Raw genomic sequence first — 24,680 nt, forward strand, 5'->3', positions numbered from 1 at the left:
GGGCATCCAAAATGGTATAGCCATTCCCGTTTCACTTCCCCCCTTTCAGCCGGGAACGCTGTCTTTAATCTTTTGTTCAAGTGACGCTGCCGGGTTAGTGTGAGTGAACGCGCCCAGGCGACGCGGATTGAATAAAAACGGTACAGGCCGCGCTGTTCGGCATTCATTCAGTACGCAGCGAACGAGCCGACGGAGCAGTCATTGAGAAACGCTACTGGCAGTATATGTGTGTGCGTGAGTCATCACCGTTCGCATCACTATGGAGATCAGCGTAGTAACGCTGGCCCTACTGGTTGGCCTGTGTGTGGCAGTTTACCGGTACGTTACGAAGAACTACTTTTATTTCGCCGACAAACCCATCCCGTTCATGAAACCGTCCTTCCCGTTCGGCAATGCGGGACCAATTCTGATGAAAAAAGTGACACTGTTCGAGCACTTCAAAAATCTGTACGACGCGTTCCCGAATGCAAGGTAAGTGAGTGGTCGGTCACCATCATCACATGTGTGCGGACGTTTCATCATCTTTTTCACGCACTCTGTTCCCCAATGTTTGCAGAATTCATGGCACGTTTAACATGCGCCAACCGGTGTACATCGTGCGCGATCCCGAGCTGGTGAAGCAGATCACGGTAAAGGACTTTGACTACTTCGTGGACCACATGACCACGGGCATGGAGCAGACGGAGGATAACAACAGCAACCATCTGCTGCTCGGCAACTCGCTCGTATCGCTGCGGGGACAAAAGTGGCGCGATATGAGGGCCACCCTCAGCCCGGCATTTACCGGCAGCAAGATGCGGCTCATGTTCGCCCTGATCGCTGACTGTGGCAAATCGATGGTGGAACACTTCCGGGAGGAAGATAAGAAGGCCCGGGCGGCCGGTGGCACCGGCTATCAGCTGGAGATGAAGGATGTCATGACGCGGTTCGCGAACGATGTGATCGGTACGGCCGCGTTCGGCATCAAGGTGGACTCGTTCCGCGATCCGACCAACGTGTTCATCAGCATGGCACGGTCGGTCACGAACCAGGAGTCGCTGGTGAAGGTGCTGAAGATGATCGGCTACACGTTCGCGCCCAAGCTGATGACGCGGCTCAACATCGATTTCCTCACGCCGGAGGAGGATCAATTCTTCCGCAACACCATACTGGAGACGATGCGGACGCGCCAGGAGAAGGGCATCTTCCGACCGGACATGATCGAGCTGTTGATGCAGGCGAAGAAGGGCAGTTTGAAGCACCAGCAGGCAGAGGAACCAAGAACGGACAGTGAAACCGGGGAAGGGTTTGCGACCGTCGAGGAGTCGCACGTGGGGCGGCGTGCGCACGATCGCGTCTGGACGGACACGGAGCTGATAGCGCAGGCCTTCATTTTCTTCTTCGCCGGGTTCGAAACCATCTCCTGGACGATATCGTTTGCGCTGTACGAGCTAGCGGTGAATGAGGACATTCAGGCCCGACTGTACGAGGAGGTGCGCGATGCGGAACAGTCGCTGGAGGAGGGGAAAACGCTCACGTACGAACAGCTGCAATCGCTGCCGTACCTGGATATGGTCGTGTCGGAAACGCTCCGACGGTGGCCCATCGCAACGGTGCTGAATCGCGAGTGCGTCCGGAACTATCAGTACGACGATGGGCAGGGGACACGGTTTACCATCGAGAAGGGAACGCTGGTCTTCATACCGGTCGTGGGCATCCATTTCGACCCGAAGTACTTCCCCGAGCCGGAGCGTTTCGATCCCGAACGGTTCAGTGCGGCCAATCGGAACAACATCCAACCGGGTACGTACCTACCGTTCGGTGCTGGACCACGCAATTGCATTGGTTCCCGGTTCGCACTGATGGAGGCAAAGGCAGCGCTCTACTATCTGCTGCTCAATTTCCGCCTCGTACCCTGCGCTAAAACGCAAATCCCGCTCAAGTTGAAAAAATCGTCCACCCAGTTCGCCACCGAGCAGGGCATCTGGTTGGAGTTCCAGTCGAGAAGCAGTTGAGTTGAGTTGGATGTGCGACCGGTTGTTGTATGTATTTTAATATCTCTAGCTTTAGTCATTTGTAATACACGAGGCACAGTGCAAAATATAATCGTCCAATTAAGACCCGTTCAGATCCGTTGCTTCTCTTAATAGAGCTAGTCCGAAAAAAGAAGAAGTTTTTATACTGTTTGACCCTCCAAATTTGATCTCTAGTGTAGGAGGAATGATGGAAGAATACGTTTGTAACCAGAGAACGTTTTTTGGCACTTCCACGTCCCATCTCCCCAGCTCTCTCTATCTCTCTTGCAGTTATTAGATTATGCTCGTTGAAACACAATCCGTCAACCACTACAACCTTCCCTCAAAAAAAAAGAAGCAAAATATGCTGAGTCAGTGTGTATCAACCACATCACCACATCGAAAACCACCCCAAAAATACACTGCTGCTCCCATTACCTCCTGGTACACCGCATCTAGTATGTGGGGGGTAGGTAGCACACCCAGTTTGAAGGTCACATCAATACAAACCGGCATGTGTGTGTGAGTACGCGCGTCTAACGCTACAGGCTCCCCACATTAATAACGATGGCATAATGCGTGTCGGCGACAACTGGACGCCGTCAGTTCTGGACAACGCGTCCGGCCGAACGGACGCAAAGTCTTGACATTCTTCAACCAAGGAACCATTCATCATTGGCCAGCAGTGCCAATTCCAAAATTTCATCCAAAAATACAAGTAAGTAGAAAGTGTCTAAAAGTGTAACATATGTTGCTCTCCAAGCTGTAATGTGCTGAAGTCGTAGGGGATATTGTGTGCATTGGGCATTCTTCCTGCTGTAAATTGTATTTGCATTCGCTTTGGTTTTGCTTCCCGCTATGTTTATCCATCAATGAGATCATCGGTTTGGCTCGAAGTGCGCGTCCCATCGACCTTTGTTTGGAGATTCATGTTTGTACGTCGCATTATACGTCGGCTAGTGGTGTGTGTGTAAAGCTAATGTGCCGCTTTCTCGCATATGTAATTACTACAACCGCGTATAGTAAACGTGATTAGGCGGAAGTGAAGTACTACCAGTGGCACTAGAGTACGATTCTTTGCTACAAGTATCTACCCCCGCTGTAAACAAATACAGATGGCGCGCTCGGCAGTATAGAGAGATACACTCGGGTGGTTGGTGTTGGGTTTCGAGTGTGTAATGGAGTGTGTTCTAATCTTATCTTGCCCCCGCCAGCGTCCCGGTACGACGCAGACAAGCTGACCCGGGTTTCGGAGAGCACTCACAATCGCATTCATAAAGTGTTCTCGCACCGGCATCGATCAGAGTTCCAGCTTTAGGTGAAGAGTCGGCAGCACGATGGCGCTCGACATGGTGACGATGGCAGCGATTGCCACGATTCTGGCCCTGCTGTATTACTACGTGCGGAACCGGTACCGCTACTTCCTGGACAAACCGTACCCCCATCTAAAGCCCACCTTCCTGCTCGGTAGTTCCGCTCCGATGATGCTACGGCGCCGGAACATGATCCAGCACATCGAGGCACTGTACTACAGCCATCCGGATGCAAAGTAAGTGATCTTTGAGGGACAAAAAGAGAAGGAGAAAATCGGGAAAAGAAGCACCGAGCTTGGGCTAATACACGATCGTTTAACCCTATTTTACGCCAAAACAAGAGTGATCGGTGCGTACGATCTGCTCACACCGAACGTGCTGCTGCGCGATCCGGACTGTGTGAAGCAGATCGGCGTCAAGGACTTTGACTACTTCACCGACCACACCCCATTCCTGCCGAACGAGAGCGACATCGGCCAGTCGGACAACATGTTCCTCAATTCGCTGTTCATGCTGCGGGGCCAAAAGTGGCGCGATATGCGCGCAACGCTCAGCCCCGCCTTTACCGGCAGCAAGATGCGCCAGATGTTCGAGCTGATGTCGGACAGCTGCCAGGGCATGGTGGAGCATCTGCTGAAGGAGGCGCGGGAGGACGAGTCGAAGCAGGCGCACGAGATGAAGGACATCTTTTCGCGCTTCGCGAACGATGTGATCGCGTCGATCGCGTTCGGCATACGGGTGAACTCGTTCGCCGACCGGGAGAACGATTTCTACACCCGCGGCAAGAAGCTGCTGGATTTCAGCTCGTTCTGGCCGACGATTCGCTTCATGCTGTTCATGATGGTGCCCCGCGTCATGCTGAAGCTCGACATTGAGCTGATGGACAAGGAGATGTGCCGGCACTTTCACGCGATGATACTGGACAACATGAAGGTACGCGAGGAGAAGGGCATCGTGCGGAACGACATGATCAACATACTGATGCAGGTGAAGCGGGGTGCGCTGAGCCACCGGGAGGACGAACCGGACGTGAAGGATGCCGGGTTTGCGACGGTGCACGAGTCGGCCGTTGGCAAGAAGGCCATCACGCGCGAATGGACCGAAAAGGAGCTGGTGGCGCAGTGTTTCCTGTTCTTCCTGGCCGGATTCGATACGGTTTCGACCGCGCTCGGCTTCCTGATGTACGAGCTGATGCGCAACCGGGAGGTGCAGGAGCGGCTGTACGAAGAGATCGCCGAGATCGACCAGCGACTCGACGGGAAACCGCTGACGTACGATGCGGTCCAGGGTATGCGCTACATGGACATGGTCGTGTCGGAGTCGCTGCGCCTGTGGCCGCCGGCCCCGATGGTCGATCGGTACTGCAACCGGGACTACACGTTCGACGATGGCGAGGGGCTGCGGTTCAAGATCGAAAAGGGAGTCACGGTGATGGTACCGGTAGCGGGCCTACATTCCGACCCGAAGTACTTCCCCGATCCGAAGCGGTTCGATCCGGAGCGGTTCAGTGAGGAAAACCGGCACAAAATCAACCCGGGAGCGTATCTGCCGTTTGGCGTAGGACCACGCAACTGTATCGGATCACGCTTTGCGTTGATGGAGGTTAAGTCCATCATTTACTATCTGCTGAAAAGCTTCACGTTCGAGCGGTGCGAACAGACGCAGGTGCCGCTGCGGCTCAAGAACAGTCCGGTGGTGCTGGCCGCCGAAAAAGGCATCTGGATTCGGTTCAAGCCCCGTGAGGTTGCCAAATAAGGGACGAAAAAAGCGGCCAGTGTACGAGCGAAAAAGCGTTACCAATAAACCACGTTATCACAGAAGCGCATTATCAGTTGTTCTTTTATGTTGGGAAGGAATTTCATGTCTCCCTTGTGCTTTATTGCACAGTCAGGTTGACCCAGGGCATTGAATATTTAAAAGTAAACCGCAAAGCCTTAACAGGGGGTAAGTTTATCAGGAGTTTTTATCGCTTCAACCTCATTTAAACTGGTTGATAGTAAAATGGCACTCGGCGAGGCTTTGCCTTCAGTTCAGGAAATAGGACCTAAGCTTATCTAAGGTTTCTGTTAAAAAAATATCCAACAATTCATTATCTTCCACTGTCAAATTGTCTTGTTAAGTGTCGAGTCACACTGTAAACTAAATCAACTGCTCAGACACACACACACACACCCACCCACGCTTGATTGTCGTTGGATGACTTTGAAGAAGTTTAGAGTTTGACGAGCGAAGCGTCTCTCTGTGCGGGTTATTAATGACAACCAGGCGTGGGAAGTGTATGTGTACGTGGAAAGGGAAATTTGAGGTGTGTACGTCTATCGGTAGCAGTAATTGATTGAACTCCCTGAACTGTGTGTAGTCATCGGCGTAAGATAAGATATGGCGTTATTAACCAACAAGGCGTTACGCGCGAGAACCATTCTCAACGATTGAGGCGAGGCGCGCGCTCGCCCGGAGATGGTTTAATTATTCATTTTGCGTTTAATTTGCAACCATTGTCGGTAGCCGGTAGATGCGGTTGTATGTATGTGCGGACTCATCTCACTCATCTCAGAAGGTCATAGGAAATGATTCAATTAATCGTCATCATCAAATTGAGTGTCTGGAGAGTGAGTGTGTGGCGCTAGTCTGACAGAACGCGTTGACTACAGCATACGAATTTTGGTGATCGTCCCACATTCATCAGCAAAGCATTTGAAGTAGCTATCATTCGAGACAGGAATCTTCTTCAAAATGGAGATGTATTTAGTATACGTGGGCGGAATTGTATCTCTATTGATGGTGCTATACGCGTACCTGACGTACAACAACGATTTCTTCAAGAAATACCCCATACCCTGCCTGCCAGTGGAACCACTTTTCGGTAGCTGTCGTCGGTTAGTGCTCAAGCAGATTTCATTCATTTCATTCAAGGGTAAGCTGCGATATCAACCAACAGATCGTGCGGAAGTGGAAGGATTTGCAACGGTACGGGAATCGAACGAAGAGAAGATCATGCCAGAGAATATGGTGAAGCTTAGTGAAAGTGAAATGGTAGCTCAGTGTCTGATATTCTTTCTGGCTGGATTCGATACAATTGCTACATTGATGTCGTTCATTGTGTACGAGATAACGCTGGCACCCGAAATCCAGCAGCGTCTGTACGAGGAGATTCAACAAGTGTCAGAGTCGCTGGGCGGAGGATCGCTCACCTACGATGCTCTGCAAGGTATGCGTTATCTGGACATGGTTGTATCGGAGACACTGCGAAAGTGGCCCCCAGCTCCATCTACCGATCGACTGTGCAACCAGGACTTTAGGATAACTGATGAGCGTGATAATGTAGAGATCATAATACCCAAAGGAGTTACCGTGAACATTCCTATTGCTGGTCTGCATCATGATCCTCGCTTTTATCCCGATCCAGACCGTTTCGATCCAGAACGCTTCAACGATGAGAATAAGCATAAGATGCCGCTCGGAGCATATCTTCCCTTTGGGATAGGACCACGCAATTGCATTGCTTCCCGGTTCGCGCTGATGGAGGTGAAGGCCATTGTGTATCATTTGCTGCTGCATTATGAGTTTAAGCGCACAGATCGCACACCAGTGCCGGTACAGCTGGCAAAAGGGTTTACACCGTTAAGGTCAGAAAAGGGCATATATCTGCAGCTGAGTCCGCGGAGGACTAATTAATGTTCGCACATGATTTTACAAATGTTGAGTTCACAAATGATTGAAATATATTGAATCTCATCTTTTTAATAACCAAACGCTATTAGGCTTGAAGTTAATGTATGTGTAACAATATTGAAAAGTAATGGGCAATACAGTAATAGTATTGTCCGATATGACGTTTATATTGTTTACTATTTGTGTGCTTTAGTATTGAAATACTCGGCATTTGATAATAAAACTCATTTTCTATTTCAGTTTTGATGGAAAACTTTCATAATTAGTGCTTACATAGACATTTAACGAATTGTGGTAAAATCTTATCAAAAGATTTACAAAATGGAGATACACTTAGTGTACGTGATTGGAATCGTATCGCTACTGGTGGCGCTATACGTGTACCTGACGCGCAATAACAACTTCTTCAAGAGTTTCCCTATACCATGCATGGAAGTGGAGCCTCTGTTTGGTAGCCATCGTAAATTATTACTTAAGCAAATTTCGTTGCATGACTTTGTTCGCTCATGCTACGAACGGTTCCCGAATGCTAAGTGAGTATGATATTGTTGTAAGTTCGAAGTATGAGCCCATATTCAAAAAGATCTTTGTTGCTCGTTGCAGAATTTTCGGTTTGTTCGAGATGATAACGCCTATGTTTGTCGTACGCGATCCGGAGCTGATCAAGCAGATCACGGTGAAGGATTTCGATCACTTTGTCAACCATCGTGCGATACTACCGGGAGATGGATCAAGTTCTCGCAATTCGTCTATAATGTTCACGAAGGTACTATTCAACCTCAACGGTCAGCGATGGCGTAACGTAAGGAACACACTCAGTCCTGCATTCACGGGCAGCAAGATGCGTCAGATGTTCACCATGATCGTGGAGTGCAGCGAGAATATGATAAAAGAACTTGCAACCTTCACAGGACAGGAATTTGAAGTGAAGAATCTCTTCATACGTTTCACGAACGATGTGATAGCGTCGTGTGCTTTTGGAGTGCGCATCAACTCGTTTCGAGACAAGGAAAACGTGTTCTACCGTTACGGCAAGGACATCACGAATTTTGGCCGGCTAAAAGTATTTCTCAAGATGATGGGATACCAGCTGATCCCGAAACTGATGGCATGGCTAGAGATTGATATTTTCGATCGCGAACACGTACAATTTTTCATAGACCTGTTCAGACAGTCGGTACAGGAACGTGAGCAACATGGCATTGTTCGTCCGGACATGATCCATCTGCTGATGCAAGCTAATAATGGTAAGCTGCGATATCAACCAACAGATCACGAGGAAGTGGAAGGCTTTGCAACGGCAAAGGAATCCAATGATGAGAAGGTTGTCCCAGAAGATATGGTAAAGCTCAGCGAGAATGAAATGGTAGCTCAGTGCCTGATATTCTTCCTAGCTGGCTTTGATATAATCGCATCTGTCATGACCTTTCTTCTGTATGAGGTAGCTCTAGATCCCGAAATCCAGCAGCGTTTGTACGAGGAGATTCAACAAGTGTCAGAATCACTAGATGGAAAGTCAATCACATATGATGCTTTGCAAAATATGCGTTATCTGGACATGGTTGTATCCGAAACGCTGCGAAAGTGGCCATCACAACCTGCTACTGATCGACTGTGTAATCAAGATTACAAGGTGACTGATGTGACTCCGAATGTTGACATTATTATACCAAAGGGGTGCATCGTGTCCATCCCCATTGCCGGTTTGCATTATGATCCTGCCATTTACCCCGATCCAACCCGCTTCGATCCAGAGCGCTTCAACGATGAGAATAAGCATAAGATTCCACTGGGAGCATATCTGCCTTTTGGGTTGGGGCCACGTAATTGTATTGCTTCCCGATTTGCTCTCATGGAGGTGAAGGCCATTGTGTATCAATTGCTACTGAATTATGAGTTTAAGCGCTCCGAACGTACACCGGTACCTTTGAAGCTCGCGAAAGGTTTCGCCTCTACTAGCGCAGAAAAGGGCATATATCTCCAGCTGAGTCCACGGCAGGTAGAATAAAGTTTGTTTCGCTATGTTGCATATCAAAGCACAATGAATGCTATTTGGTGGGAGGTAAAACACAAAAAGAAGCTGCACAATTATTTGAAACTTTCTGTATTAAGGACGATATTACAAATAAAATGGAAGTATTACTCTCTTTGAATTTTGCAAACATTATTGTTATATTATTATATGTATGACTTGGAGCAAAGCAACAAAATGCTGAATTATTAACATTAGCATTAAAATTCTGATAAAATGATCAATCACATGATTTATTTCTTCTTTCCAAAAGCATTTAGGACTCAGTTCTGGCATAGCCAATGTGATCAAAACAGAAGTCCGGGAGTGATCTTCTTTAAAGTGGTTCAAAATGGAGATAAACTTAATGTACGTTATTGGAATCGTATCGGTGCTGGTGGCACTATACGTTTACCTAACGCACAACAACGATTTCTTCAAGAAATACCCCATACCCTGCCTGCCAGTGGAACCACTTTTCGGTAGCAGTCGCCAGTTTTTGCTGAAAAAAATTTCATTCAGCGAATTTGTTCGCTCAAACTACGAACGATTCCCGAATGCAAAGTGAGTGTCATTATGCGTAGTATATTTCAGCACTATATCTTTTTATTTATCATCTTGTTTTTTTCAGAATGTACGGTATGTTCGAGATGTTTACGCCGATGTTTGTCATTCGCGATCCGGAGCTGATCAAGCAGATCACGGTGAAAGATTTCGATCACTTTATCAACCATCGACCATTAATGAAGGCAGACAACTCTTCCAACTCTACTGCAATGTTCTCGAAAATACTTTTCAATCTTACTGGTCAACGGTGGCGTAACGTGAGGACCACACTTAGTCCCACGTTTACCGGCAGCAAGATGCGCCAGATGTTCGCCATGATCTTGGAGTGCAGCGACAACATGGTACAGGCCCTTGCACACCCAACCGGGCGTGAATGTGAAGTGAAAGATCTGTTCATCCGCTTCACAAACGATGTGATAGCATCCTGTGCGTTTGGTGTGCACGTCAACTCGTTCCGAGACAAAGATAATGTATTCTTTCGCTATGGCAAAGATTTGTCCAACTTCAGTCGACTTAAGGTGGCGCTCAAGATCATGGGATATCAAGTGTTTCCCAAGCTAATGGCACAACTACAGATGGACATATTCGATAGCACACACGTACAGTTCTTCACCGAAATGTTTAGGCAGTCTGTTCAAGAGCGAGAAGAGCATGGTATTGTGCGACCCGATTTGATCCATCTGCTCATACAAGCTCGTAAGGGTCAGCTACGATATCAACCGCAAGAATCGGAGGAAACCGATGGTTTTGCAACAGCAAAGGAGTCCAATGAGCAGAAGATTCTTCCGGAAGATATGGTGAAGCTCAGCGAGAATGAAATGATAGCACAGTGTCTGCTGTTCTTCCTTGCTGGCTTCGACACAATCGCAACATCGATGACATTTGTACTGTACGAAGTGACGCTAGCACCGGAAATCCAGCAGCGTCTGTACGAGGAGATCCAACAAGTTAGCGAGACATTGGATGGCAAAGCGCTCACCTACGATGCTCTGCAGGGTATGCGGTATCTCGATATGGTTGTATCGGAAACGCTACGCAAGTGGTCACCATCACCAGGTACCGATCGAATGTGCAACCAAGACTATACTATTCCCGGTGATCCAGACATCGTTATTCCCAAGGGTGCTACCGTGTTTATCCCGATTGCTGGTTTGCATTATGATCCTCGTTTTTATCCAGATCCAGATCGTTTCGATCCAGAACGTTTCAATGATGAGAATAAGCACAAAATTCCGCTCGGAGCATATCTCCCGTTTGGGATAGGACCTCGCAATTGCATAGCGTCCCGCTTTGCTCTGATGGAGGTGAAGGCCATCGTGTATCATATACTGTTAAACTATGAGCTTAAACGCTCCGAGCGTACCTCAGTTCCGGTTAAGCTGGCAAAAGGATTTTCCCCACTGAAACCGGAAAATGGCATGTACCTGAAGTTTAATCCAAGGATGAAGAATTAATACATTTTTACATTCGTTTCTTTTTCCTCTTTTATATGGAAATACATATATTATCTCTAATTAAACCTGTATGGATATTATCAAAACAATTATCGAAATGGATGGATTTTGTCAATCCAAGAAAACGATAGCGTCGAAGACTAATCTTGAGTTATGTAGCCATCTCATTGATTCACTATCTATAACTTTAATAATGTGCCAAGGGTTTTTAATGCTTGTATGCGACTATGTCCAAAATAAAACTTCGTAGTTCCAAAACAATTGCAAAGCTTGTTTACTATTTCTACTGTTATGAAAAGGGAATCCTCTGGAATCTCAAGTCAAGAACAGTAAGTACTCGTCTATTTATCTGATACTTGAGACGCGTTCCAGTTCCTTCCGACAATTAATTGTGTCTGATGCAACGAGCATTTGGTCTGAGAGCCAATTAATCGATTTCGAGTACATTGACACAGTCGTTCTGTTGCGTCTACTACGCTCTACGATAACAAAATCACTCAACGCCTCGTAGACTTCAAGAAGACACAAAATGCATGCAAATGAAATATGACTCATCGTGTTCTATTATTTCTTATTGCTTCTTTCGGCAGGACATTACAGTCAAGGGTATATTAATTACAACTCTCGCTGTTCAAACCACACGTTACTCAATATGCTCTAGTACGCCAGACAACGTATACTTCACGTCGGAAATGGTAAAGCGTGTTCTTGCGGTAAAGCGGGGGTACCGTCTGCCTAACAAGATCTACGCTAACCTCACTTATTATGCGACACGAAGTCGCGCGCAAGAATAAGCATTGCTAACATGCTAACGACGATCAATGGTTGCAAGCCATTTCGAATGTCTGGTCTCTGCTCCGGTGACTCAAAGCAACTCTTTCGTTCGTGGGCGACAACCGCCGCCGCCACCGCCGCAGAATTTGCACCGATCGTGACAAACCGAATCCGATTATAGCCCGGCGGCACAGCAGCACTGGTGTTGCGCCTGACGAATGGTTTACTTTATTGAATTTGGTCCGCGCATTCACCCCTTGTGTGTGCGGGCGCGATTAATTTAGGTCAATTGAGTTTAACCGAATTATCTCTAGCAAATTGGTGCGTCTCCCGCCCCGAGTTGCTTGCCGCCCTTGCCCCGCCCCGCTGCCACAACTATGCTGCCCTCCAGTATGCCCTTCTTCACGCGCCCAAACAGTTCGGCCTGCAGTTGGCACAGCTCCTCCGCCTGGTTAGCCATATCCTGCACCGTTGGCAATCGATGCTGCCGCAATCGGGCGGTCAGTTCTTCGTTCTGTTGCTCCAGCGACTCGATCTCCCGCTCGACCCGCTCAATGTTTGCCTTCAGCGCTTCCAGCTTGCCGGTCCACTGGTCGACATTGCCGCGCAGCCGACCGTGGCGCTGGGTAGCGTCAAACAGGGCCAGCTTCTCCATCACCATCTCGCGCTTCACTTCCGCCCCGAGCCGGCGCAGCTCGTAGTCGGTGTGCTGGGCCGCCCGCAGCTCCCGCTCGCCGACCAGCCGCTCGATCGCGAAGCTTTCCAGATGCACGCGCAGTGCGTCACTACCGACGCTCTGCCGCTTCTGCTCGATCAGCGCGCAGCGGTCCGCGTTCTGCCGCTCCAGGGCGCGCGTCTCGAAGCGCACCTTCTCCGTGGCCGTCTCGCACTTCCGCACCCAGTCGAGACAGTACGCCTTGAAGTGGGCGAACGGGATCGGGGCGATGCGGGATTTTCCCGATTTCAGCCGGCGGAGGGCAATTTTCGCTTCGAGCGTTGCTACCGCCCGGTCCGATTCGGCGATCGTGAGCTGATGCTCCTCCAGCTCGGCCAGTTGTTCGCTGAGCGCTTCAAACTCGGCCGACGAAGAGGAGAGCAGGTGTTCTTCCATGTTTTTTGTTGTTGCTAACAGTACTTTTCCTGTAAACCACCCTCGAACAACAAGTACCGCTGGCGTTGGTACACTTACACTAACCTAACCTAGCTTGCTGTGATGCAAGAACGGATTTTTGGGCAGGAAAGATGACAGCGCAAAAGTATCATGGCACAGCTTGCTGCACACATCTGTTATTTGTGTCCGAGAATTGCTAAGCGACGAACCCCCCAAACTCGAAAATGGAAATTAAAGAACTCACCATCGGTATTGTGCCTGCTTTCCGTTCGCTCATCACCCGTCACCGTCTTCCTTTCGGGAATGTGTTGAGCTCTCCGTTCACCGCCATCGTTCGTCGGCTTTGGACCAACGACCGACCTGCGCAGGGACGCACCGCGCCGGAACGCGTTCAAAAACTGCGTCCGTTTCTGTTTCGGCAGCGTGCAGAAATGCTTGATGTCACCGAACTTGATGCGATCCTCCTGGTACAGCTCACCAAACGACACACCACTCTCACTAGCCTCACCACCGGCCGCCCGCCGTCGCACCTCGCTCGGTTGATAATACTGTAAACTTTCACCCACTTGCTCTGCTTCCCGCTTGCCTCCGTTCTGACACTCACTGGCCAGCTGCAGCACCGTCTCGCTGGCGTGGCGATCCTCACTCCCCGCACTAGCACTGTCACTGTCATCACTCATAGCCGTCGCCACCTCATCATCATCATCTGCGTCGTCCTCGTCCACACCACCGTCCATCTCGTCCAGGTACGCGTCCAGCTCGGACAGATAGTCCACCACCTTCGCGTTCGGGTCCTCCAGGAAGCTTTCCACAAATTTCCTATTCAGCTGCAGCTTTTTCTTCTTCAGCGTGCAGTACGCCCCACCGAACGGGCCCTTCTCCCGTCGCACGTCGGCTCCATTGTGCGTGCGCCGTCCCTTCCGCAGCGTGCAAAAGTTACCCAAACTTTCCGGCGCCAGCTGACCGGAATCCTGCTCCTCCTCTTGCTCCTCCTCTTCCGCCTGATGCGGTTGTTGCTGTAGCTGCCGCTCACTGTTGCGCCGCTCGCAGAAGTTCTCGAACGTGCTCATGTTCTGCTCGTACAGCAGCAGGCTCCGGTTCGGCGATTCTTCGGCCAGATCTTCCGCGGTCGGTACCTTCCGGAAGCTGCTGCTGCCGCCAGCGGCGGTGGGTTTTATACGACCGCCCACACCACCCATCGCTGGGGCGGGTTTCGCGGGCCGCAGTGTGTAGAAGTGGTCACCGCCAGTTGCACGCCAGCCTGCGACGTGCTGATGCTCGGCTGGGTCTGGCCGGGTTCGTGCCGCCGGTCGCGGCAGCGTACAGTACTCCGGGATGACACCACCATCGTTCGCCATCGTTTTGGCTGTTGATTGTGAATTTGTAAGATGATTTACAGCTTCCTCCATCGGTTGGGCGGTAACATGGATGCGATTTTGTGTGTTTTGCTCTGCCCCGTGGGCGGTAGATGTTCGCAAAGTTCTGAAGTAGTTCCTAACCCGATCGACACGTTAGCACCGGGCCGATTCGCACACTGGTGCTATATTGTAGCCACGTTCCGTACCGATCACTTCCTGCTGCGTCAAGTTGGCTGTCGGTGCGTTAGCGCGCATCGTACGACGAGGAGATTGCTTTTAGTTCTGAAATAGAAAAACGAAAAAAGAGAAACTCAATGTTAAAATATAAGAGTTACTGCAAAAAGATTGTAATGCTAACGTCTCCTCTCCCTCTGTCGCTCTCACACAAACCATGTCAATGTCAATTCAAGCACAAACATTACGCTCAGCCCAGGTGTACGCACGGGTTGGAAACGCGGAAATGGTTCGCGACTCGATTGAAGGAAGAAAAGCAAAACCATTCCAAAAATTACCCATCGAAACCGACACACTGTCGAAACGGTTCATTGATCTTAATAAATGATCATTTTACATTACCATTGCGATGGAATAATGTATGACATATCTGGGCAACAACACAGCGAGGGGGGGAAGAAAAATCAACAACATGTGTTGAGAAGAAAGCTCCCATCATATCGTGAAATCGCGATCAATTAAAGCGCCATCGTAACGAGCAGTTTTCCTTTTGCTTTTTTTTATTTTGTTTGGCAGACAGACAGTTTCCCTTTTGCTTCTCGCTGGGGAGCGGGTTCACGACGATCGAGCCATCCGAATTTTCATCATAACGAAATCGATCGTTTCTAATATCGTTGAATGAGGAGGATGATGATGATGATGATGGGGTGAAGCGTTTTCCATCTTTTTTTTTTGCTGTGTTCCAATCGATCGATGCCGGTCGATTTTCCATTCCACGTACGCGGGGCGCATGGTGATGGCGACGGCCAGAATAATGGACAATGGTGTGTTGTGCGCGATGCACACACACCTTCGCTTTCCACATCGCGCGGCTACGGTTCGGTTGAGAGGTTTTCCCGCCGCAACCACAACAGGCGGCCAGAGACAGCTGCACAACATTTTACCATTTTCAACTTCTCCTTCAGCCCGCCATGCTTGGGGGGATGAATTTCAACCTCATCGTTTGCCCCCCTCCCCTTTGACTCTCCGCCTAATAGGCTATGCATTGCGGGGCCCCTCGAAACGGTATGTGTCGCTCGCTTGCCTCCGAGACCGAAAACACACTGAACCGTAACAGGAAATTATTTCAGGCACGAGCGGGACACGGTGGTACGGGGATGACGCCCGGTCGAAAGAAAACATGAAACGCGAGCCGAGTTCTTGCCGGGGCCCCATGGGGCCAGTGAAGTGTACACTTTGTGCATCAATGATGGCAGCGAAACGAAAAAGACCGTACCGTACGTGTGTGCAGAGTTGCATATGCATTTGAGGGGAGGAGGGGGTTCTTTTTTTCGATTTCGCCCCTGGCGCACTCCCGTACCATTGTCACGCTCGGGTTGGTTCTTTATGGTTTTACACGTTTGTGGAATTTACAAAAGTGAAACAAATGAAAAAAGAATGATTTTTGTTCTATTTTTAAAAATGTTGCCTTTTTTACAAACACATATACTTAATTGAAATATGTTTGCAATGACAATAACAGCCTAACAGATGTGTCTTGATTGCAAAATAAAAAAGAGAAAAAAACACGAATTGAATAAAGACACCATCTAGCAGCAATGTCGTCGAGCCTGAGTCTTTCCTGTTTCCTGGAGCCTACAACGAAATCCTATTAACCCCAACCGTAGTCCACCGAATACAAAACGAACCCCCGTTAGCCGTTTACTCTACGCCCTCCCTCTCCAGTCGCATGCGTATCACGTACCAACGAAGAACGATTTGATTTGTCCACAAGCGACGAACCCGGCGCGTGCTTTTCGAGCTTTTTTTTCTCTCTCTCTTCCTCTGTTAAACCCCTTTTTTCCCTGACCGGAAATGAGTATTTCGGTAAATTCTAGCACCTATCGCGTGTGTGGGGTTGCTCCCTTCCAGCACCACCATCCTCCTCCCTCCACCAGCAGCTTAATGAATGGCGGAAATTGGGCAGAACATTGGCATAATCATCGAGCTGTCCTTCCTGTATCGCTGGACGGGATGGATGAATGGACGCAGCGCATAATAAAAAGGCCTATTATGGGCTAGAGGGTTCGCGGAATGCGCGGAAACACAGACCAGTCCAGAACGTTGGCGGCGTGTTGGAGGAAGGTGAGTTAAGAAGGCTCTCATGTCGTGGCATATGGTGCGCAGGGCTGTCTTTCACCCAACGGGCAGAATGGGAGAAGGGAGAAGGACAAAAAATAATCATAAGCTCACCCAGAGCCGGCCCCCGTAACGGTACCGTTGGTACGGTAAGGGAGCGGAGGTATGGTGCAAATTTCACCCGAGCAAGTTTTGTTTTTCCTTTGCTGAAGAGGCTTTTTTCTTCCCACTGTGCCCATCCGCAGGTTCTCTTTCCACCACTCGCACTTACTTCACGTAAAGGTTTGGTGTGTTAGCACCTACCGAGGGGTGCTGTGCTGTGTACGTGGTTAATGCATTTTTCCCCGTTTTCCCTTTTATGTGGGGCTTCTTTTCTCCGGGCCTGATCTTAAACGCCGACGGGGAGAGCAGGTGAGGTTTAGGCGCGCAACGAAATGGCAAACAACTAATCGCTTTGGCACTCGCTGACCTCGTTCGCGGGACGTTCTGCACCGGCGCAAGAGTTATGTGAAAGTTAAATCAAATAAACAATTCACTCGCTTCTTCGATTAAATGTGCCATTTTGAATCTTCAACAAGCAACGAACCTCTATTGAAAGTTAAAAATCTATTTTTAGTTGAATTTCCCCTGTTTCCACCGTCACTGGTTTCAAAATTCCCCCCAAAAAGACGTAAAAGAGGCTTCAGGTTGCAACCGAAAACCATGAATCACAACAACCGGATCGATCGCCGACTGGGGAAAGATGCGTCACAAAACATATGATCGGGAAGGCCTGTAAAACGAACACGTCAGCCGGTGTCACTGCGATGCACTTTTCTTTCCCTACAATGACTTTTCCTGCCCGCCCCTCCCTTCGTTGCTCATTGAAATGTGATGCTTTCCCACTCACCGTGCGCGATTCATCATCGCTCGGGCATGGTTTTTGCCAGCATAAACTAATAACCTCCTTAGCAAAGACGGTAACTGGTGGCCAGGGAAGGTAGCAAATGGTGGCACAGCGCTCCACCCCCCAAAAACCCTACAACACAGATAAGCGTGTTGTGTTCACACACAGGGAGGGGGCAGGCAGTGCCTGTTTGCAAACGACACGCTTGCTAGGCTGGTGTTGTTATGCGGGCCCTAAAGGAAACGTTTGCGGTGGTGACAAACACCCCAAAAAAACGAAGAAATATGCCCAAAATGCAATTACGCAAAACTTACCCTTCCTCCAACCGTCGCGCACCTTGAGAAGGGGGTGCTTGCCCGTAGATTGTACTTGTCTGTGTGTGTCGAATGGTGAAAAGAAAGAGAGAACCTTGAATTTAATTTTGGCTTCGCGACACGCCATGCAACAAACGGCCGGGCGCGCGCAGGCCTACAAAACCCAAAACCCACCAGGTACACCGACCAACGGTTGCAGTTTGCTGTTTTACACCACCGCCGCTGCTGCTGTCGCTCTTACGTTACTGTTTTGTTTTTTTTTTTGTTGCTGCTTCCATTTTACCAACAACATCAACTTGGGTGTGCAACGACGCCGTGTGTAATATATGTGTAACTGCGCGTCCTTGGGAGTGCAGCGAATTTGCTATACGCACGCACCTTTTGCGCTTTTGCGCCAACCCCGATTGCGCACACACACACAGCCGGGAGAGGGAGAAGCACCCCCCCCCCCCCCCTTCAAAGTAAGATCATTCAAAAAGAATAAAATTCGAAAACGGTTTCGATGAGTTATTTAAGGCAAGGAAATGATGGCCTTTGGGAGAGAAAATTGTGATTAAAATTGCTCAATTGTAGAGGAAAAAGCATTGGGAAAAAGGGAAAATATGGAATTGATTATGGGTAAATCTACTTTCTTATTCACTTATTTTTGAGCTCAGTGGGCATCCGGGCTCAATAAAAGTGAGTGAAAAACGCTTCGGTTCATCACACAATGAATGTGTTTTCATACTATTGCATTAAACATGTCTCAATTTCGTACCCGGAAAGCTTAAATAATGAACTTCTCTGTATGAATTGATATAATACAACCACACATGCAACTGCAATTGCACCTTTTCTCTCTATCGTCCCATCACACCACGGCAGTGGGGGGCAATCAAAAAGAAAGCAATTAGGAAGGAAACATTCTTACAATCTCCACCCGTCCGCGCATGTGTATGTCGTCCTCTTTGTGAGCGGTAGGGTTATTACATTTTCTTATCACCTTCCTCCCCGCTTCTCCGACCGCCGACACACGACAGATACAACTTAGCGCCAGAGCAGCAGCACACAAACCCCACCGAGTGGGGCCGATTTTATGCTCGCGCGCATCATAAACCCGGTTCCGCGTGGCCTAGTTTCGCCGTGCCGGGTACTAGAGAGAGGTGCGCGGCTACGCTGGGAGAGGGAAAAGTGTTGGCCCTAATCTAAATACGGCGCTCAAAACTGAGATGGGGGCCACAGCGAGCAGCAAGTAAATACAACACAAAAAAAAGGTACAACGTCAAATAAATGATCCAAAAAAAAAAAAAAAAAGAGCGTTACATGCAGCCGAATCTCAAACAGGCCTCGCAGGGGGGTTTTACAACAGCCTCCGATGCCGTTTCCTTCCGTTGTCATTTTTTTTGTCTTTTTTGGCGTTTCATTTCTCCGTGACTGTTGTTGGCCAGATTTAGACACCACGTATCGTATTTTTTTGTATCGGTCCCTCTCTCCATGTTTGTGTTGCTTAACGTTAATTTTATACTCTTCGGCGGGGAGGCATTTATATTTCCTTCACGTGCTGTGTACTGTGTGCGCGGCGGCTGTGCTGTTTTCTATACGTTTTGCTTCGGACTTTTAATAACCCATCAGTATCTGGGCAATTTACTTTGCAGCTAGCGCAGCCCGGCAAGAGAGAGAAAAAAGGGAAATTTTGCGGAAGCTAACAATAAATTGTGCCTTCAAAGGGAAAGTGGACGGCGGATGCAAAAGGGCAGAGATTGGAACCGATGCTATTAACGCCTCGGGATGACTCAGGCGTAGAAGGAGAGATGGCCTTCACAACGGGGCAACGGATAAACCACGCGCGATGATGACAATTCGGTTTGATCGATGCCGGGAGGCAAAAGAGAGTGTCTTGTGTGTCTTGTTTTATCATCGTCAAGATCGTATGCCGACCCCTCTCCGGTACGACCTACAAGTGACTCATGACGGGACTAAGGCTTGCACAGCAGGCAGCATGGTGGTGACCTTATTAGGGGCTGAGACGCGGATATTCTCTGCGTACTCACACACTGGTTAGAGCGATTGCCTCTTTATCGAACGCAGGTGGGTGATCTCAACAGAGGTATTGGATTGCCCGAAGCGGAAGGTGCTAACTCGGTGAGGAATGTAAGGTAGTAGCTTATAGTTCATTACGTTTTTTTTAATGATGTAGACGGGTTTTATTCATGTTGCTGAGAAATAGTAGCAAGAGAGTAGTGCCAAGGTATCCAAGAAAGCTGAAAGATCTTAGAGATCTAGTCTTAAGTCGAGGCAATCAGCAATTACAGAATGTAAGACAGATGATATTTCCATCTGAGCAAATTCCAGAGGTGATCTAGTGGATCTTGCTGATGTATTGTAGACATAGAGTAGACTATCAGGGTATAAAAGGTATCTGAAAGATATAAGCTAAAGTAGAGGCAATTAGAGAGAGAAAGATAGAGGATATTTCCAAATGAAGAAGTTCTAGGCTCTACAGGCTCCAGGTTCCAGACAGAAATTCAAAGTCAATCAAACAGCCTATTAAGAAAGATTTATCTGTGATCTTCAGAGTGTCGTGACTCTTGGCAACATTGACCTTTCACTGACTTACGCAAGAGAATCAAACCACGTCCGTTCTTGACAGAAGCCCACCGCGTCTACCATTACACCATCAGGTCACTTCCCTCGAAGAACGTTGTAGGTGCTAACCATTCAAAAACTGAACCAGAGCAGTTCAGACACACCAACCAAAGACAATGGGACAGACATAACGCACCCACACAGAAGGAGTTGTACCTTTGCCTAGGAAACTTCAAAGCGGCTATCTTTCATTTCCGAAAGTCCCCCTCCCTCTACCTACACTGTTCATTGACCTGATTTTTTAGCATTTTACGCAACAAACATCTCCATAGCTCCACACTATTGTCTGCTGCCCCTTCCCGTCTGACTCTGTTCCGTGTCCAAAGGGGTGGAAGGCTTCCGTTACATTTGAAGACATCAGCACGAGGTACTGCTGCTGCTGCTGCTGCCATTTGGAAATGCTCTGTGCGCGCCAGAGCGCTACTGGGAGCGAGATGCCATTCACAAGATAAAGCGTTTCGCTTAGAAAAACAAAAACTGGGGGTAAACCCTTAAGAAAACACCAACACACTCTCGGTTGGATATGCTCATGGACGAGAACGCGATCATGTTCCGCCCGTTCCGCGGTTCTGCACGATAACATGAAACAAACACTTCACCACCACGGCTTCTGCGGGTATATTTCTGGACCGAAGGAAAAGGCCACAGTGCGAGAGAACGGTCTGGCAGTAAACAGACAAACAAAAACGCTAAAACAACCAACCCCCACCATCCCCTGTGAGTTACAACGGTGTTCTCCCCCCATTGGTGGTTAGCCCAGCGAACCCGAGCGAGATTGGCCAACCAAATCTCGGTCGGTTTCGGAGTGATTGTTCGGTTCGCAGCAGCGATGCTTCCCCATTCACCCGGGCGCGGGTTGTGGGTTTTCCTGTTTTTCTCCTTTATATTGGGCAATAATTTTGGCAAAACCTTTCAAAGCTACCTGGCTGCCAGCATGCTGGTCTTTTTCGGGAACCATTACACACACACACACACACAGACACCAACATCCAAAGAGGCAGAGTAAATGGTTGTTACCTGATTCTGGACCGGAGGAGCTGAGAAAAACAACAACAACAAAACACAACTACGAAAACCTAAACCGGTTCGATGGATCGGTTTTCTCTTCTCGGCAAACCCAGCAAAAACCCACAAACAAACACACAGAGAGCGAACAACTGCGGTGTGCCGTGGTTTTGGAGTTGAACTTCACCCGGGGGTGACACATCCGACAGACACACCACTACCCTACCTACTACACACTACTGGAGGGAGTTGTTGGAGTTGGGAAGGTTGCTTAGGTTACGGCGCTACTTACCCACCTCGAGACAGTTTACGTTGATCGATGCTTGGGTGCAACTCCACCACGATCACTCCCCCATAGGCGCACTAATTCCCAGCGATGCTCTGGAAGATGCGACGTTCGACAAACGCAATCGCTTCACCGTTCGCTTTATCAAACAAACACAGCCGAGTGCTGGCAACGTCGGCACAATCTACGTTCTTAACAGGGAAGCAGCGGTTTTTGTACAGAATGATGCCGCCACGCCACCAACACGAACACTCACGCTTGTTGCGGAGATTGTTGCGAAGATCCGAGCCTCCGATAACGGATGAACTCCAACTCTCCGCGCGCTAGACGGACAGATTTCAGACTCAATCCGCTTAAAGGCTTTCGTACGTGACTGACGTGACTAGTGCGCTAGAACTGGACACCATTCCACCCTTCATAGCCTACTTTGGGGTACACTTGTGGAGGGGGAGAAGCGATTCTTCTACAGGAAAATCAGCCCCAAAACACGTTTGCACATGAAACACACAATCTAGCTTACACTTGGCTTACTTTTTTTTGCTGCCTCCCCCGTTTTGGGTCTTGAGATCTTCTTCCCGAGGCACACACACACACACACATAAGCGCTTGCGCACACACTGGCAACCATGCACTTTACTGCACACACCTGGAGTGGAAGGATTGCAGCTTCGAACACACACACACACACACACTCACTCGCACACAATCGTTTTGTGATGCACACCGGACGGAAGCGAGCAGCGTTCAAGTAACGTCAAAAGGTCGTTGAATTCTGCTTCACCAATTCACCAAACGCCAAACAAGAAACCATGCGGTTGCGTTCGTTGCGGGTTTGCAAATGAATGAAACCGCTCCTTCACTTCCACGCAGTGGGCGATGGATGTTCCCCAGTTTACTGCTTCCGAGGATCGAAGTACTAATGTGTTGCTGCTGCTGGAACAACAACTGTGTCCACAAGAAACGCGACCCTGTGGCACCGCGACCGCTGCTGTGTGCTGCTGCTTTGTTGCGCGCACGGCTGCCTTTACGGTATTGTGAAGACTTGGGCCTGTGCAAGAGCCGTACGGGTGCCCGTCTGCTGGGTTGTCTCTTGCGGGTTCCCCTTCCTTCCCGTTACCATTCCATGCTCAGTGTGCCATGCTCGCAGCGCAGTACACTGCAACATAGCCGCCGAGATCATGCTCACGCGCGCTCTCGCCCCGCAGCATTAGCATACACTGCACACATACACGCGCGCCTGTGCCTTCTCTCTCACTCTCTCGCTTTTTTTCGCCCTTTTCACCCCTAAGCGCGCAGCAGAGCAAGTGCAGCCGACTGACTGGAGTGCCCGCGTGCGATCGCTAGAGTGCGTGAGCGAAATACTCTTTCTCTCCCACTGTCTCTTTCATGCTCACCCTCGCTTTACGTGCGTGGGGTGTGTGTTGGTGTGTGGATTCACGCATTGCTATGGTTTCCTGGTTCGATCGACTAACAACTACACACACACACACGTGCGGCTGTACGCATTTTGCCTCTCTGTGTGATTCCTGCTTGGGAGAGGACGCGCAAATGGCAAAGCATTCGAGAGGAAGCGATTTGAGCATAACTTCAACAATTCAGTGAGCAGACAAACATATGCTGTGAGTCAACAGAAAACGGTAAAACGCCCACCAGAATGGTATGAAATTATGTTGCGATATGCTAGAAAGGTGTTTATAGGAAGGCAGAGATGTCAAACTTGCATGGTGACACATATTGCAGGGGTTTTCAGGGGTTCTGGTACGTTTTGGTGAATCTTATATGACGGGAAGTTGATTCTATGGACAGATACCAATTGGATTATAAATTACAACCGCACATATACGATTGCTATTAGATTCCGGATAGGCTCATCCAATAAGGGTGCAGTAGAATTAAGATTCATTAACGCGATAGCTTAAACACCGGCGCGTATCACTTTCCGTGCGAAAGAGTCAAGAAAGTGTGCCAAAACTATCAAAAACCCTTGGAAAAAACGTGTATGGTAAGTAGGTGGAAATATAACGTCAGCATATCTTCTTTTAGCCGGGTCAACTTTAACATATCATCTTCAGCAGGGTCTTTAAAGGATGGAAGTAATAATATGAATCATTTTGTTCACATTTGGGTATTGCGGGCCAATGAAAAGCGCGTCCATTTCCTTTTTATAGGGTTCGTTGACCTATATCGACGGAAATTGAGGCAGATCCCGTCCTATAAAAGGTATTGGTTTCAGGATCATCAAGTCGTCTCAATATCATTCCTCTTACTAATACTCTTAGCATTGAATTACGTTTTAAAAATCACAAGAGGAAGCTATTCCGTTTACGACCTCTTGAAGTCACGCTCACGACAATCGATCCTACCTTTACCGGAACGAAATTAAAAGTGTTCCACTAACAAAAGATAGCCGTTATCAGCACTGCACTACTGACCGGTAAACAAAAGTCATATCCCCACATCTTCCCCACTACGATAACTTTTATCAATCAACAACACCACAGTTCACAAGTGTCCAGTCGTAACCAGTTTAAACATTGATCGTGCCGATATGGCAGAATCATTGGCACCCCCCCGATTCGTTGTGTTGGTGAGTGACAGTTAATATTTTGAATGGGTACGAGAAACAACCCCATCTTCCGTCCGTTTCATCCCTTACTTAAAGCTATTGCTGATTTCCTCAAAAGGTAATACCGATTCCACAACAAAACCCCCCCATTCAAACAGCCCCTTGCCGGCCCGCAGGTAAACAAAGCTTACGCCGTCACATGCGCACCACCCCACGCGAGAGGAGACGCGCACCAACTCGCGTGTGATTTTTGTTTTGTTTGATTTTCTTTTTTTTTTCGGACAAATCTGCCCGTCATGCTGCCACCACACACACACACCGGTACGATTTGATGGACAATTCGCGGGTCGCATAATTTCCGCAGCTTCCTTCCCCCTCTCAAGCGTCCCTTATCTAATCGCACATATTACTCAAAAAAAAAGCGACACTCGTGTGCGTGTTTGTGGTGTTTG

General features: G+C 48.8%; 3 protein-coding genes across 6 annotated transcripts in view; 2 read left to right on the top strand and 1 right to left on the bottom strand.

Annotated features, from left to right (window-relative positions):
• Positions 1–24,647, bottom strand: part of LOC1280400 (sodium-dependent transporter bedraggled) — a 30,271-nt gene extending 5,624 nt beyond the window's left edge. Inside the window, exons 1-2 of one of the 2 annotated variants that reach the window (XM_061659963.1) lie at positions 21,673–24,647; positions 13,141–14,536 (exon numbers count right to left, since the gene is read on the bottom strand). In XM_061659963.1, the coding sequence (XP_061515947.1) occupies positions 13,141–14,305 (1,165 nt within the window). In that variant the 5' untranslated portion in view covers positions 14,306–14,536; positions 21,673–24,647. Of the gene's footprint in view, positions 1–13,140; positions 14,537–21,668 lie in introns of both variants that reach the window. The other variant, XM_320247.5, reaches the window with a different exon arrangement.
• On the top strand, positions 80–2,107 carry LOC1280399 (cytochrome P450 9e2). Its single transcript, XM_320246.5, has 2 exons — positions 80–471; positions 557–2,107. The coding sequence occupies exons 1-2, from the start codon at positions 260–262 to the stop codon at positions 1,992–1,994; spliced, it is 1,650 nt and encodes a 549-aa protein (XP_320246.5). The 5' UTR covers positions 80–259; the 3' UTR covers positions 1,995–2,107.
• Positions 2,496–11,272, top strand: LOC1267986 (probable cytochrome P450 9f2). 3 transcript variants are annotated; one of them, XM_001238279.2, is made up of 3 exons: positions 2,496–2,712; positions 3,209–3,543; positions 3,649–5,132. In XM_001238279.2, the coding sequence occupies exons 2-3, from the start codon at positions 3,332–3,334 to the stop codon at positions 5,060–5,062; spliced, it is 1,626 nt and encodes a 541-aa protein (XP_001238280.1). In that variant the 5' UTR covers positions 2,496–2,712; positions 3,209–3,331; the 3' UTR covers positions 5,063–5,132. The 3 variants fall into 3 exon arrangements, with proteins under 3 accessions (XP_001238280.1, XP_061515951.1, XP_061515949.1); XM_061659967.1 differs by lacking the exons at positions 3,209–3,543; positions 3,649–5,132 and adding exons at positions 9,265–9,554; positions 9,622–11,272 and having other exon boundaries at positions 2,557–2,712; XM_061659965.1 differs by lacking the exons at positions 3,209–3,543; positions 3,649–5,132 and adding exons at positions 7,220–7,512; positions 7,583–9,141 and having other exon boundaries at positions 2,563–2,712.
• Positions 24,648–24,680: the final 33 nt, after the last annotated feature.

This window comes from Anopheles gambiae, chromosome 3, assembly GCF_943734735.2.
Source record: "Anopheles gambiae chromosome 3, idAnoGambNW_F1_1, whole genome shotgun sequence".
In the NCBI taxonomy this organism is placed as follows: Eukaryota; Metazoa; Arthropoda; class Insecta; order Diptera; family Culicidae; genus Anopheles; species Anopheles gambiae.